Here is a 12,572-nt window from a genome sequence, read left to right as displayed (position 1 = left end):
AGCAACAAAAAAAAACTTCGACACGCAGAACTAATATCTATAGCATTACATAATCATTTTTTCTACAACATAACTCTTACAAAACCCTTTTATTTTATTTTTTTAAAAAAATAATATGAGCTCCACCGTGTGTGTAGCATGATGGGAATAATGTCATCCAACATGACAATCGTTTGACCCTTTTTTTTAAAAAGATTTTTTTCCCAAGTAACAAAAAGGCTAATATGGAATTTAAAGATATTTCCAAAAATTAAAAAACATTGTGTACGAGGAGAACAAGCAGAGAAGGAAAACCAACCTGCATTTCATCTCATTGCACCCATAGTCTTTTTCAACATAATGCTTACAGTTTGGGCACCTTCTCCAGTTTCTTCTCTTAGCGAGATCCCGCAGCAAATCGTCATTCCGGTCCTTCATTCTCTGGAACTTTTCACAACTCAACTCAGGATGCCAAGGAGCCTTACACTGAACACAAACGCTTCTCTTGCAATGAGGACATGTTGTGTCTCTTATGACCACTCCTTTAAGACAGTCATTGAATAAAAGTGCTGAGCAATCATTAAATGGACAATAGAACTTAGCCTTCTCAGGAATCATAGATTCAGTTAAAGCCTTCTCCCACCACTCTAACACATTGTTTGGTAGAATTGGCTTACAGTAATAAGGATTCAAGACCCCACAACACCCTGACTCAGGGCACACAAGGTTTACTATGTTGTCTTGAAGCTTTGACACTATGTATTTGACAGTGCATCTGGTGCAGTAAAAGTGGGTGCAACCCTCCACATTGAATGAGTCGTTTAGAGGCTTTGATTCAAAGCAAATTTGGCATATAAAAGGTGGGATATTGTCGTTTATGGGAAGAGGATTAGCATTGGCCTCCAAGAAGTTTTCTAGGCTCAGGTCAGTGATGGAAGGCAAAGTAGCAGATGAGTTTGTTGTCTTTCTAACCCTTTTACTTTTTGCTGGGAAACAAGGCTTGCAAAACTTGTTGCCCATAGCTGTTAATTACTCTAACTTGGAGGAGTAAATGATACTAATCGAAAGTATAGAAAAGTAAGCAAAGACACCAGACTTTTCGGGAGGGGAGAATAACCAGGTTGAAAGGGTCTTCAGGGAACAGTTGTTATAACTAATCACTGACACTGGGGCTCTCAATGGAAGAATGCTATTGTAGATTTGTTTTAACTAATGATAATATGATATACTCAACTTTTTTTTTTTTTTTTGGTAACTGCTACTCAAACATAAATTTAAATGAATTAAGATAATGATAATAATCTGTTTAGATATGAGCGTATCCTGAGCTTCTATTGCAAACAGATTTATCTTATTATTTGAAATTTGCATTTAAATTAATATGTTCAAACCTCTTTCGTTATCTGTTAAAAGTGAAGAATCTTTCACCTTATATACACTACTGTAACCCCAAAATCTTTGCCGCCACCATTGGGTGTATCGGAATTAAGAGTAATTTATATGGGAGGGGATCCCATCATATTTTATTTAACATAAGATATTATGTGAAAAAATTATAATCATATAAAAGTGATCAATAATAATAAAAGAAAACAGAAAAAATATAATAAGTAGTCTGATCTAATATAGGCTAGGTCGTAAGCCCCTATAAGTCGACCTAATTTATTTACACCCCCTAGTTGTTGCACTTCCGTTTACTTGTTCATTCACGTTGTATTTCACAAATTCAATTTGCAAAAATTAAAAAAATAACATTGTTCCCGGATAATAATAATCAGTGTTTAAAAACTCCACTCCACCTCCCGGGTTGGGGTCACAAGTTAGACCCTATATGCACATCGACCCTTCCGACCCCTAAAACTCGACCGGATTTCAGTGACTCCCGAGTCATAGGGGTCAAAGGAGATCACTGCATGTTTTTTTTTTTCAAAGAAAATTTCATGAAACAACGTTGTTTTATTAAAATAAAATAAAATAAAAATGCTTGCAAACTTAAATCTAATCGTTCTCTTCTCTTCCAGCGACCTAGACTTGTGGTATCTTGATACTTTGGTATCATTAGAATGAGTTTTGTACTTTGGTATCTAGATACTTTAATTAGGTTGTGTAATATTGACTTGTGGTTATAATTAGTGAATTATATTAAATATATTTTGAATCTTTAATGATTGATGATTTGTTTTTTAATATTTTCATATAGGATATATATATTTAATTTTTTTAATATATAAAATCGGGTCAGCGTAATGATCCCATGACCCCCCGGTTGAACCCGTGACTCCGTGACCCCTGACCTCGGCCGGGTCGATGGCCGGATCGGGTTTTTAAACAATGATAATAATAATAATAAAAAGAAAAAAGGAAAACCATTTGACAAACATGAAATGAATTGATAAAGCATTTATTCAAAACCAATTTGTAGTAATTACCATTTTATTTTGATAATTACAGATCAAGAAACAATTTTTTATTTAAATTAATTTTGGCACGAGGAATAAGGCTCCGGTTGAGAAGACATTATGCACTGGAAATCCAATTCCAAAGAAACTCCTCAATATGGATAAACGATTTCAAGAAACGAAAAAAAAAAAAAAAAAACTAATTTGATTCATTGGCTATGTACAATTAAGTCAAATAACATATTCACATGATAAATTGGTGTATTTTGCACGCGCATTATAAAATGAAATAATATTCAAGTATTGGTCTGTGATCCCTCTATATTCAAGGACTTCAAAATTCTGAAGGGAACCATATTTCAAAACTCCATGTATGTGCCATAATTGTATGCAAGCAGTATTGGACGCTCCACATGCAGGTGACAGAATGACAGTTGCAAATTGCAACTGAAAATAGAACTAACAGCTTAATCTGGAATATAAGTCTTGAAGAGCAGCGTACAATGGTTCAGCAGCCTTTGGTCTTTCCACCATCCCTAATAAAATGTCAGATGTGGTGAGATAAGGATCACCATAAAAGCGCAAATTGGCATCCATCTTGGTTCCAACTATATTTCCTTCCAATGACACTCCCACAAATGCACCTATAGTTTGGGAACATTCAGTGTTAGCCATTCTTTCAAACATCAATCATGAGAACAAAATAAGAAAAGATTATCTAAGTAGGGTAATCTTAATCCCCTTTGTTCCTTTGTGACTGAAAGGTTACGGGTTCGAATCCGGAAAACAGCCTCTTTGAAATAATGCAAGAGTAAGACTGCATATAAGGATTGCCTTCATCCCACCCTCACTAGTCGGGATTTAATGGGGAGTGGTTAAAATATGGGAAGACCATGCTATAATTCAGAAAATACCACAGACAATCCATAATATTAAGCTGGTTATTGAATTACAAGACCTTCATTGTCATTTGTCAACTAAAATTGGTTAATGTTAAAACCATTCAAGCAAGTTTAAAGCCATAGTGTGGATACTAACATGGCATAAAATAGCCAAATATGCTCATGCATTTAAATGAATCTTGCACCACTAATGTTCTTGACATTTCATTCAAAAGAAGATTAAGAGATATGCAACAAAGTTTCATTGCAAACTACCTTTACTGCAGCTGTAAGTATAACACATGCCAGAACCCCTGTCGCCAGCTCGGATATCTGCCTCAAGCACTCTTCCAAGAGGCCCTGCAGCAGCACTACATCCAGCACCAAGAGAAAAATGCATGCGGCTGCAAAATGTCTTCAAAGCTTTCATATCATGAAGAACAACTATAAAATCCATAAGTTCACCACCAATCTGGGAATATAGGATGAGCATAAGTAAATCAGTTACTAAAGAAATCATAATCAAGTCAAGACGCAGTCATGCATTCCTCTGAGAGTTCTGATTTTGATATTACGCTCTTGACTTTCTATTATCATTGTAATGTTTGATTAAACTAAGTTTTCCACCAATGCAAGAGTGGCAGCTTACAAATAAGGCTGTCGAAAAATACTCTAATAATTGAAGAATAAAAGAAATTCTAGAACCATTCTTCATTTTCAATTAAACCAAAATCACAAGCACAACCATAGTGATATATTCCTACACACCATAGAAACCCACATATGATCTTTTACCTGAGCACCCCATCCTAAACCCAGGGAGAATATGGCTGATGGCGCAGACCACGATCCATCTGATCTTCGAGCAACAACCAAACCAGTACCCAGTTTGTAAGAGAGCAGTGCACCAGCTTTAGCAACTGTTAAAATTGCTAGGCCTTTGGCTCCTGTAAGAATGGCTAAAGGGATGGACCTCTCAGGATTGGATCTCGCCACCTGTCCATTTAAAAAGTTATTAGCTATTACAGGTAACAGCAGTACAAACGCTAGCAACTAATCTACTATTATTCAGATAAACCAACAACACAATTACTTGCTCATACCCAATAGCGACAGCAACCACCCAGTCAAACGAACATCATAGAATCAATAAGATATGTTATCATTGGAATATGGCAACAAGTCATTGGTTCAATGCAAACTTACATTAAAAAAAACAAAAACAAACCTGGCAGTAGCTTCTCAAAGTATTAGATGATTTATATATCTCATGCTCCATAGACAAGCCAATAGGAAGATTAAGCCACCCTCTAGCACAAGTCCAATCCATCACATCATGCTTTGCTACCTGCACAGCATTGCTTATGGTGTTGATGAAAACACCCTGCAAAGGATCAAGCCTATCATAGCAGGCATCACACACCCTCTGCGGATTCCTTTCCTTGAACCTAACAGGCAACAAACACCTCCCCTTCGTACACAACCGACAGAAAATCCCTCCACAAAACCGGCAATGATGTCTGCCACGGGTAAGTGCAGTAAATGGAGCACTACACTGCATACAAACAGCAGCAGAACTATCAGGGAGCCACTCCGGGGGCTCAGCCTCCAGCACCTCTTTGTAGGCACTATAATCAATCCCATTAAGCTCAAAAAGGGGCGGCGCACTCGGCGCATACACCGATGAGTCAATGACAATATCTCCATTGTTTCCAGAGCCAAGAAAAGACAATTTTAAATTAGGGCACTGCTGATCAGCAGTAATTCTTGGAGTTTTGTTTCTGCCAGTCAAAATGGCAAAGGCCCCAGCAAGCACATTCTTCAATTTCACCTCTGGTGGCATATTACTAAATGAGTGTATGATAGAATCATCACTCAATCCAAAACCTCCATCAAACAAATCTTCAGCACCGGAAGGGAACTGATGCAAAAACTCTTTTTTTTGGTTTGAAGGCTTAGGCTCAGCCCATGTAGACTCTGAATAGCTATGATTATGATGACCATCATCGTAGATGAATTGAGTGTTCTTCTTGTATGCAACTTTACCATCAGAGAGTGCCATTTTTTTCCACATCAGATTGAATGTACCAAAAATAGCAATCCCAAAACTGCAATTGAAAGCTCCAAGTTACAAACTTTGATGGAGATAAAATAGGACGAGGTAACAAAAATCAGCAAAGCCAATGGAAACGACTGAAAAAATAAAATTGAATAGGGTCACCAATTTTTTTTGAGGAAAACTAAATTGAGCATGAAATACGTACACAAAAACAATTCACGGGAACTAATTATGGAATGGTAGCCTAGCAGGGTTGTGAAATTTAGAGTCTTGGATGGATAACAGAAAAGGGATTAAGCAAGCATGTAAATGGCTATAAAGAATTGCGTGAAAAAAAAGAGAAAAAGAAAAAGAAAAAGAAAAGAAAAGAAAGTAACCTTTTATTTTGATGGGTTAAGTTGCGAAGCTTTATTGAGTTGAAGAAAATTTGAAATGGGATTGAATTTGCAGCAAACAACCTCCGAAATTATCATGGAATTGGATTATCGGATAAGTTAACGGCAAAGCCAAAGACTACTGTACCGGCAGATACTAGAATCAAATGAAATTGTTCGCCTATTTACAACGTTGAAGCGACGTCGTTGAGATCAATAGCATGTACATTATAAGATAAATGGGATTGTAACAAAATTTCTTTTAAAAGAGATAGCTTTATCGTGATCTAGATGTTTCAAACTCAAACAGTAATTGGCTACCGTAAAAACTATATATAGTTTATAAAAATAAATAAAAAATAAACACAATATTCTATCCCTTTTAATATAACTTTAAGGAAATGGTGCGTATGTTAATATTTTCTCAAAGGTATAATTGCTGGTTTTTTTTTTGTGTGTGTGTGAAGAAAAGGGCTTAACAGCTCAAAAAATAACTAAACAATATAAACGTCCCTAATGCTAGTAACAACATAAATATCAGCAAAAAATAAACAGCTAAGCCCAGGAGGAACATGACTAAACTCCTTATAAATAGAGTTCTGGCTAGGGCAAATCAAATGGTTGGCAAGCTCATCAGCACATTGATTTCCTTCACGGTGAATGTGTTGAGCCTTGAGATCCCAATCTTTATTCATCCAAGTCCGAATGCGAGTAACAATATGCGACTCTCGGACATCATTACCTTTACTGGTAAGCAGCGTGATCACCGAAGTGGAGTCACTTTCAATAATAAGTTTCCTAAACCCTTTGTTCCAAGCAAATTTCAAACCTTTCAGAATACCCCATAGTTCTGCTGTAAAAGCTGATACAATACCCACATGATAAGCAAAACCCCCTAGCCATTGACCATCAGATCCTCTACATAATCCTCCGCATGCAGCTACTCCTAGAGATTCTTTAGCTGCACCATATGTATTTAACTTTATCCATCCATGATCTGGTGGCTGCCATGCAATATGTATCTAAGATAACATTCCAGCCTTCTTCTTGTTGCCTTTATCGCCAAAAGCTTGCTTGATATCCAAAGCCATGCATTGCACCTTGCGCACAAGAAAAAAATCAGCAGATTCTTCCTTTCCGTGATAAAAAGCATTTCTATCGTTCCACAACTCCCAACAAGTTAAAAGGAAAATTGTATCCTAATTTAGACTGCTGGGTCCTGACCTATCGTTACATATGTTAGAAGACATCCAATCCACCAAATCCAAATCATAGAAAGAAGCTTGCCGCCTGGTTGATAGCATTTTATCCCACACTGTTTTTGCCACAACACAATCTCTCAATACATGAAAGTCTGTCTCATATGCGCTAAGACATCGAGAACAGATAGGATTCGCGTCTGACCATTTCGCAGCCCATGCTCTAGTTGGCAATCTACGGCGCAGACATTTCCACATGAAAATCTTCACTCTCTTTGGACCCTTCCAATGCCAAAGAGCATTCCACACATGGTCTGGAATACTTTGATTAACAAGTGGAACTCGTTTCTGTAAAAGTACCTGATAGGCATCCTTAACTGTTATTGAACCATGACCCCCAATACTCCATCTTTCTACATCCGATCCGTCATTTACTGCAGGAGGGAGGAAACCAGTCACTATCTCTAAGATGTTATGCGGCAGGTATAATGACCCTAACTGGTAAATCTTAGTTAGAGATTTAATTTAAGGATTTAAATGCCATAATTAGATTCAGTGAGCGATTTCGAGTATTTTGACTGTAATCATGACTATGTTATGAATAGTGCGTTCTGCCGGAGAATTTACAGTTTTGTGAATTAACCGGTAGAGCTTAAATGAGCAAAATAATTTTAGGAACATAATTTGAAAATTCTGACGACAAATATGAGTTCAGAACAAAAAATTGTATAGTCTGGCACTTTCCGTGAAAATCTCGTGAATAGTGTTTCTACCGGGTATTTTGTACTGCTGTTTAAGCAACCGGTAGAGCCCAGAAACAAATAATTGATGAAATAAGAATAAGAAAGTCCAATATATGCCAAGCAAGTAAATATAGGCCCAAGAAAATGATAAGTTTATAAGTTTAAGTTTCATAAGTAAATGAAGTACAATTAGTGATTCACAGTGCATTTCGTCAAAAACGGTGCAAAAATCATACTGTGAATTATGAATATTGTTTTGTAAGAATTAAAAAGTAATATAAATGATTTTAGAAAAATAAAAATATATTTGTAGCTTTGAGTTAGTTCCGGGTTAGTTTAAGTGAAAATACGCGAAAGAAAAATACCCGGGTAAAAGGCCACATGTGCTCACCTTCTTAAGTCACTTAAGTCTCATTTCCAAATCAGTTTCTCTCTCCTCTCCTCACTCTCAAAACCGAGCTGCAGCCATGGGGGAAGGGTTTGGGGTTGTCTTCTTCCTTCTTTGATTTCTCCATGGTTAAGCCACCAAATCTTCCACCCAATATACCAATCTCATAGGAAATCGTCCAAGGAAGCTATTCCACCCCTCCATTTGAGCTGATTTCGTTTGTGGAGGGAGATATTCATCACTCCATTTTCGGATTACTATTCATCCAAGGTGAAAAAGGGGGGTTTTTGGTGGAGTCTTGCTTGTTGGTCACCTTCTAGACCTTGTATAAGCTTTTGGAGGTAATGAACCTCTATTTCCATGGTATTATTTTGATGATTTGAGTTATAAAAGTTATGAGTATGTTTTGGTAGGAAAGAATTGTGTATTAAACTTTGATTTAATGATGAATCTTTGATGTCTTGGATTTAAGAAATGAAAATAAGCATTTGTATGTATGTAAAAAAAAAAAATTAGAAAAAAATCCTATGCTTTCCTTTACATGTTCGGCCATCATAGGTGAAGAGTAGGTTGTTGTGCGAAAATTTTATCTTAAGTATTAAGAAGGTTTAATGTGTAGGAATTAAGTGGAAATTTGATAAATTACTGAGAATGCCAAAGTGGGAAAAATTATATGAAATATGCCCTTAGGTTTAGGCCTTGTGGGGCTTTGGAGGGGCTTTATGCTCCAAAAATTAAGTTGGAACCTTAAGAAAACATGTATTTGTATGTGTAAGTTACATGTAAGTGAAGAAAAAGAACCTTTGTCTATGTCCTTGTAGTGTTCGACCTAGAGGGTGGTATAGGGGTATATTTTGTTACATTTTATTGTAAATAAAATGTGTTGTAATTCATTGTATAAAATTGATGAGTTAAGAAGTGAAATGACTTGAAAAATGGTTGAAAAATACTTTGATTTCCTAAGGGTATGTCCGCGGCTTTTGAAGTAAAATGGCATGAATGATATTGAAAATTCTCAAGTGAATACTTGATTAAAATGAAAGAATGCTAACGAGTATAAGGTGGTCTAGACTTGTGTATTGGCATAACATTGGCAAAAGTATAAAGAAAGGAAGATAAGCGATAAAATGTATGCCTTATGGAAAGTCTAGGCATGATAGCATTTTATTGATTTCTATTTGTGGATTCTTGCTCTAGGTGCACCTAGGGACTAAAAAGGATCGGAATCTCTTGAAGACATATAAGTAACTTGTGCAACAAGTAAGCGTATTGGTAAAGCTTCAAGAGGTAAGCTCTATGTTTAAGGAGTCTTTTCCTGCTTGAGTGCTCCACCATGGCTAGTGAACTATGGTTGGACTGTATGACTGTGATTTAGATGCTTTGTATAGATGCATTCATATAGAGTTATTTGATAACATGATATGTTTTGCTCTGATATGACTTCTGTAATATGATTTCTGTAACAATCTCTGGCCATTGGTTGTATAGTACCCGGACGTCCGCTTTGGGGTCCTCCCTCGGGACTGATGGTGTACGCCTCTGATATGTCTGGTTCCGCTTTGGGGTCCTCCCTCGGGAACACGTGCGTTGATTTCCGCTTGGGGTCCTCCCTTGGGAATGACGGCGCACATCTATGATATGATATGGATATATGCTCTGTTCTGTTATGATATCTGTTATATGTTGTATTCGTATACTTTGTATCTGACTTTTATGCAGGAGTGAGCCAGGGGTATGGAGAATTCTCTATAAACCTGGAGCTTATTGAGATTTGTAATCTCACCCCTCTTTGGGGACATATTTTCAGGTGCCCAGATTCCCGGTGAGTCCTCACTAGGCAGGGACACGACACGTGGCTGAGGCAGTTGACAGATCGGATTTTGAGTGGCTGTAGGCTACTACCTTTTTGGAGTGTTTGATGTATTTTAGTATTTTGGCATTTGATGGATCATGATATTGATCCTTTATTGTGTATATGGCCTGTATATGTGTTGTACATGTCTGTCGCTTTGATGCATGTACATTTGCGTATTCAGGCACGTTATATGATGAGGTAGTATTCAGATATGTTTACGTGTTGGATTGCATGCTGTTAGATATAGTGGCACTGAGCCAAGTTATGCATGCGCCCATGGATGGACATTTGATTATATTTGTATAAACTGTTTATCAGGAAATGCTTCTGTGAGGGATTGGAAAATCCCCAGTTGTCCGATTTATAGAGGAAACTCTGCCCGATTTTCGTTTACGACGAATGAGAATTTAAAAAGAAAAAGAAAAAGTTAGCTCGTATTTTCAGAAGTTAAGTCTTCCGCTGTTTTCTGTTTTATCATATGTATGTTAATTGAACCGGCTCGAGACGGGGATGTTACATTTATGGTATCAGAGCAGTTTCTCTAGGAGAGCCTGTGAAATATTGCATGAAATGTTCGGGTTGTTATATTCTTGAGTTTTCTTGGAGTACTATGATATGCATGTCTGACCACCGAGTGTGAGCGTAGCTAACTCATTCCTTTGTGTGAAATATGCAGAATTATGGTTCGCCCAAGAAGGACTTCTGATCCTCCTATTGACCCGACCGATCCAATATTAGCAGATTTGGCTAGACCCCGAATAAACCAGCGGGGAAATACTTCACAGCCAGATCCAATGATAACGACCTTAACTGAGATGCAACAAAATATGGTTGCAGCTAGGCAGCGAGGGCTAGAAGTGATGATGAAAGCAAATCAAGATCTAACTGAGATGCAACAAAATATGGCTGCAACTAGGCAGCGAGAGCTAGAGGTGATGATGAAAGCAAATCAAGATCTGTTAGAGGCTAATAGGTTGGCCAATCAAGAAATGATGGCAGCAAGCAGAATGGCGAATATTGAAATGATGAGATTACTCTTGGTTGAGGTGAGGGCTGGTGGGCAAGGTCCACAGCCACAACCTTTGCAACAGCCACAACCCCAACAGCCTGTTCCTCCTCCTCATAATCCTATTGTTGTGGAGGGTGACGGAAATAATGATATGAATGAAGAATCTAGTCACAGGGGTGGTGTGGCACAGCCAGCCACTAATAGAGAGCAAAAAGAAAGAATGCTTAATGCCTTCCGAAAACATGCACCACCAAATTATAAAGGAGGCATTGATCCTATTGATGCAATTCAGTGGTTAGAAGAATTGGATCGCATTTTTACTGTCATGGAGTGTGATGATCAGCAGAAATTGTTGTATGCTTCTTATATGATGCAGAATGATGCAGCCGATTGGTGGAGAAATACCCGTCAGCCCTTGGAATGTCAGGGTTATGCTATTACCTGGCCTTTATTTGAAAGGCAATTCTTGCTGAAATACTTTCCGGCTGAAGCCCGGATAAGGAAGAAGGGTGAATTTGAAGAACTAAAGCAGGGCCAGATGTCTATTGATGAATATCTGAATAAGTTTAATAAGCTGGCCAAATACTCTCATTTCCAGAGAGCTCCACCTACTGAGGATGATCTGGTATTTAAATTTCATAGAGGACTACATGATAATATTTCTGAAAAACTTGCAGGACACACTTTTGATACTTTTGCTGCACTCGTTAAAAAGTGTAAAAACATTCAGGAGTACTATAGAAGGAAGCATAAGGACCAATCTGCTCCTAATTCTGGTCCAAAAAACACTTCTGGGAATTCTAAAGGAAAAGGGTTGCAGGTTAGACAGTCTGATGGTAAGTTCAAAAAGGCGGGAAATTATAAGCCTGGAAATATTAAGTCTGCTTCACTATGTGCTACATGTGGTAAAGTTCATGCAGGGGTTTGCAGAAAAGAGCAAAGACTGTGTTATAAGTGTGGCCAACCTGGGCATTTTATTAGGGACTGCCCCTTTAATGGGGGACAGGTTTCTACTATTCAGGCTACCCCGGCTCCTATTGTGGTTGAGGAACCATCTCTACCTCTCCCACCTCCAGTTGCCCGAGTGTATGCAGTTACTCAGCAAGAGGCTGAGAGATCAGCTAGTTTGGTACGAGGTATGATTTCTATTTATGATGAAATGCTTAGTGTCTTATTTGATTCTGGTGCCACACATTCTTTTATTGCTGACTATGTAGCCGAAGCATTTGGTCTGCATGTAATAAAAATGAAAAATCCTATGCGTATTGTTACGGCTGTGGGAAGTGTTTTTAGTGAAGACTATGTTTGTGAAAATGTGAAATTCAAGTACGATGGCAGGGAATATTCTGCCGATTTTATTGTATTACATCTTGCCTCGGTGAATTTAATCTTGGGGATGGATTGGTTGTCTAAGTACTGTGTGAAGATTGACTGCTGCAGTAAAACCATTTCTGTCTCATCTCATGATGAAGAAAGGGAGTCTCCTTATTTGTCTGTACTTCGGGTGGTAAAGGCCTTGAAGGAAGGAGATCCGGGTATGTTTTATTGGGAGGTCTGGTTGGCGTCAACAAGGAGCCAATTTCTGTTATTCCGATTGTCTCCGAGTTTGAGGATGTCTTTCCGGATGAAATTCCGCACTTTCCTCCAGAGAGGGAAATTGAATTTGCAATTGACTTGTTACCTGGC

The 12,572-nt window shown here is 37.8% G+C and overlaps 2 protein-coding genes across 2 annotated transcripts; both read right to left on the bottom strand.

The window, feature by feature from the left end:
- Positions 1-231: 231 nt before the first annotated feature.
- Positions 232-999, bottom strand: LOC133305156 (E3 ubiquitin-protein ligase RSL1-like). Its single transcript, XM_061505285.1, has one exon. It carries the CDS (start codon positions 997-999, stop codon positions 232-234), a length of 768 nt encoding a protein of 255 aa, XP_061361269.1.
- A 1,596-nt stretch (positions 1,000-2,595) lies between these two features.
- LOC133305168 (uncharacterized) lies at positions 2,596-5,835 on the bottom strand. The gene is made up of 5 exons (XM_061505304.1): positions 5,696-5,835; positions 4,488-5,367; positions 4,055-4,255; positions 3,536-3,731; positions 2,596-3,022 (listed from the first exon to the last, which is right to left on the bottom strand). The coding sequence occupies exons 2-5, from the start codon at positions 5,331-5,333 to the stop codon at positions 2,838-2,840; spliced, it is 1,428 nt and encodes a 475-aa protein (XP_061361288.1). The 5' UTR covers positions 5,334-5,367; positions 5,696-5,835; the 3' UTR covers positions 2,596-2,837.
- Between the last annotated feature and the right edge of the window lie 6,737 nt (positions 5,836-12,572).

This window comes from Gastrolobium bilobum, unplaced genomic scaffold (genome assembly GCF_033153095.1).
Source record: "Gastrolobium bilobum isolate Gb01-03AN ecotype WA unplaced genomic scaffold, APGP_CSIRO_Gbil_v1 utg27305, whole genome shotgun sequence".
Taxonomy (NCBI): Eukaryota; Viridiplantae; Streptophyta; class Magnoliopsida; order Fabales; family Fabaceae; genus Gastrolobium; species Gastrolobium bilobum.
Note: the sequence above shows the minus strand (reverse complement) of the source record. Positions and strands in the feature narration are given on the sequence as shown.

Bases quoted from the DNA above. Each gene is read 5' to 3' on its own strand.
- LOC133305156 (XM_061505285.1), bottom strand. From the start codon at position 999: ATGGGCAACAAGTTTTGCAAGCCTTGTTTCCCAGCAAAAAGTAAAAGG.
- LOC133305168 (XM_061505304.1), bottom strand. From the start codon at position 5,333: ATGTGGAAAAAAATGGCACTCTCTGATGGTAAAGTTGCATACAAGAAG. The intron at 4,256-4,487 runs GTTTGTTTTTGT...TTAAATGGACAG, and splicing joins CTTTGAGAAGCTACTGCCAG to GTGGCGAGATCCAATCCTGA. The intron at 3,023-3,535 runs GTAGTTTGCAAT...CCCAAACTATAG, and splicing joins TACTTACAGCTGCAGTAAAG to GTGCATTTGTGGGAGTGTCA.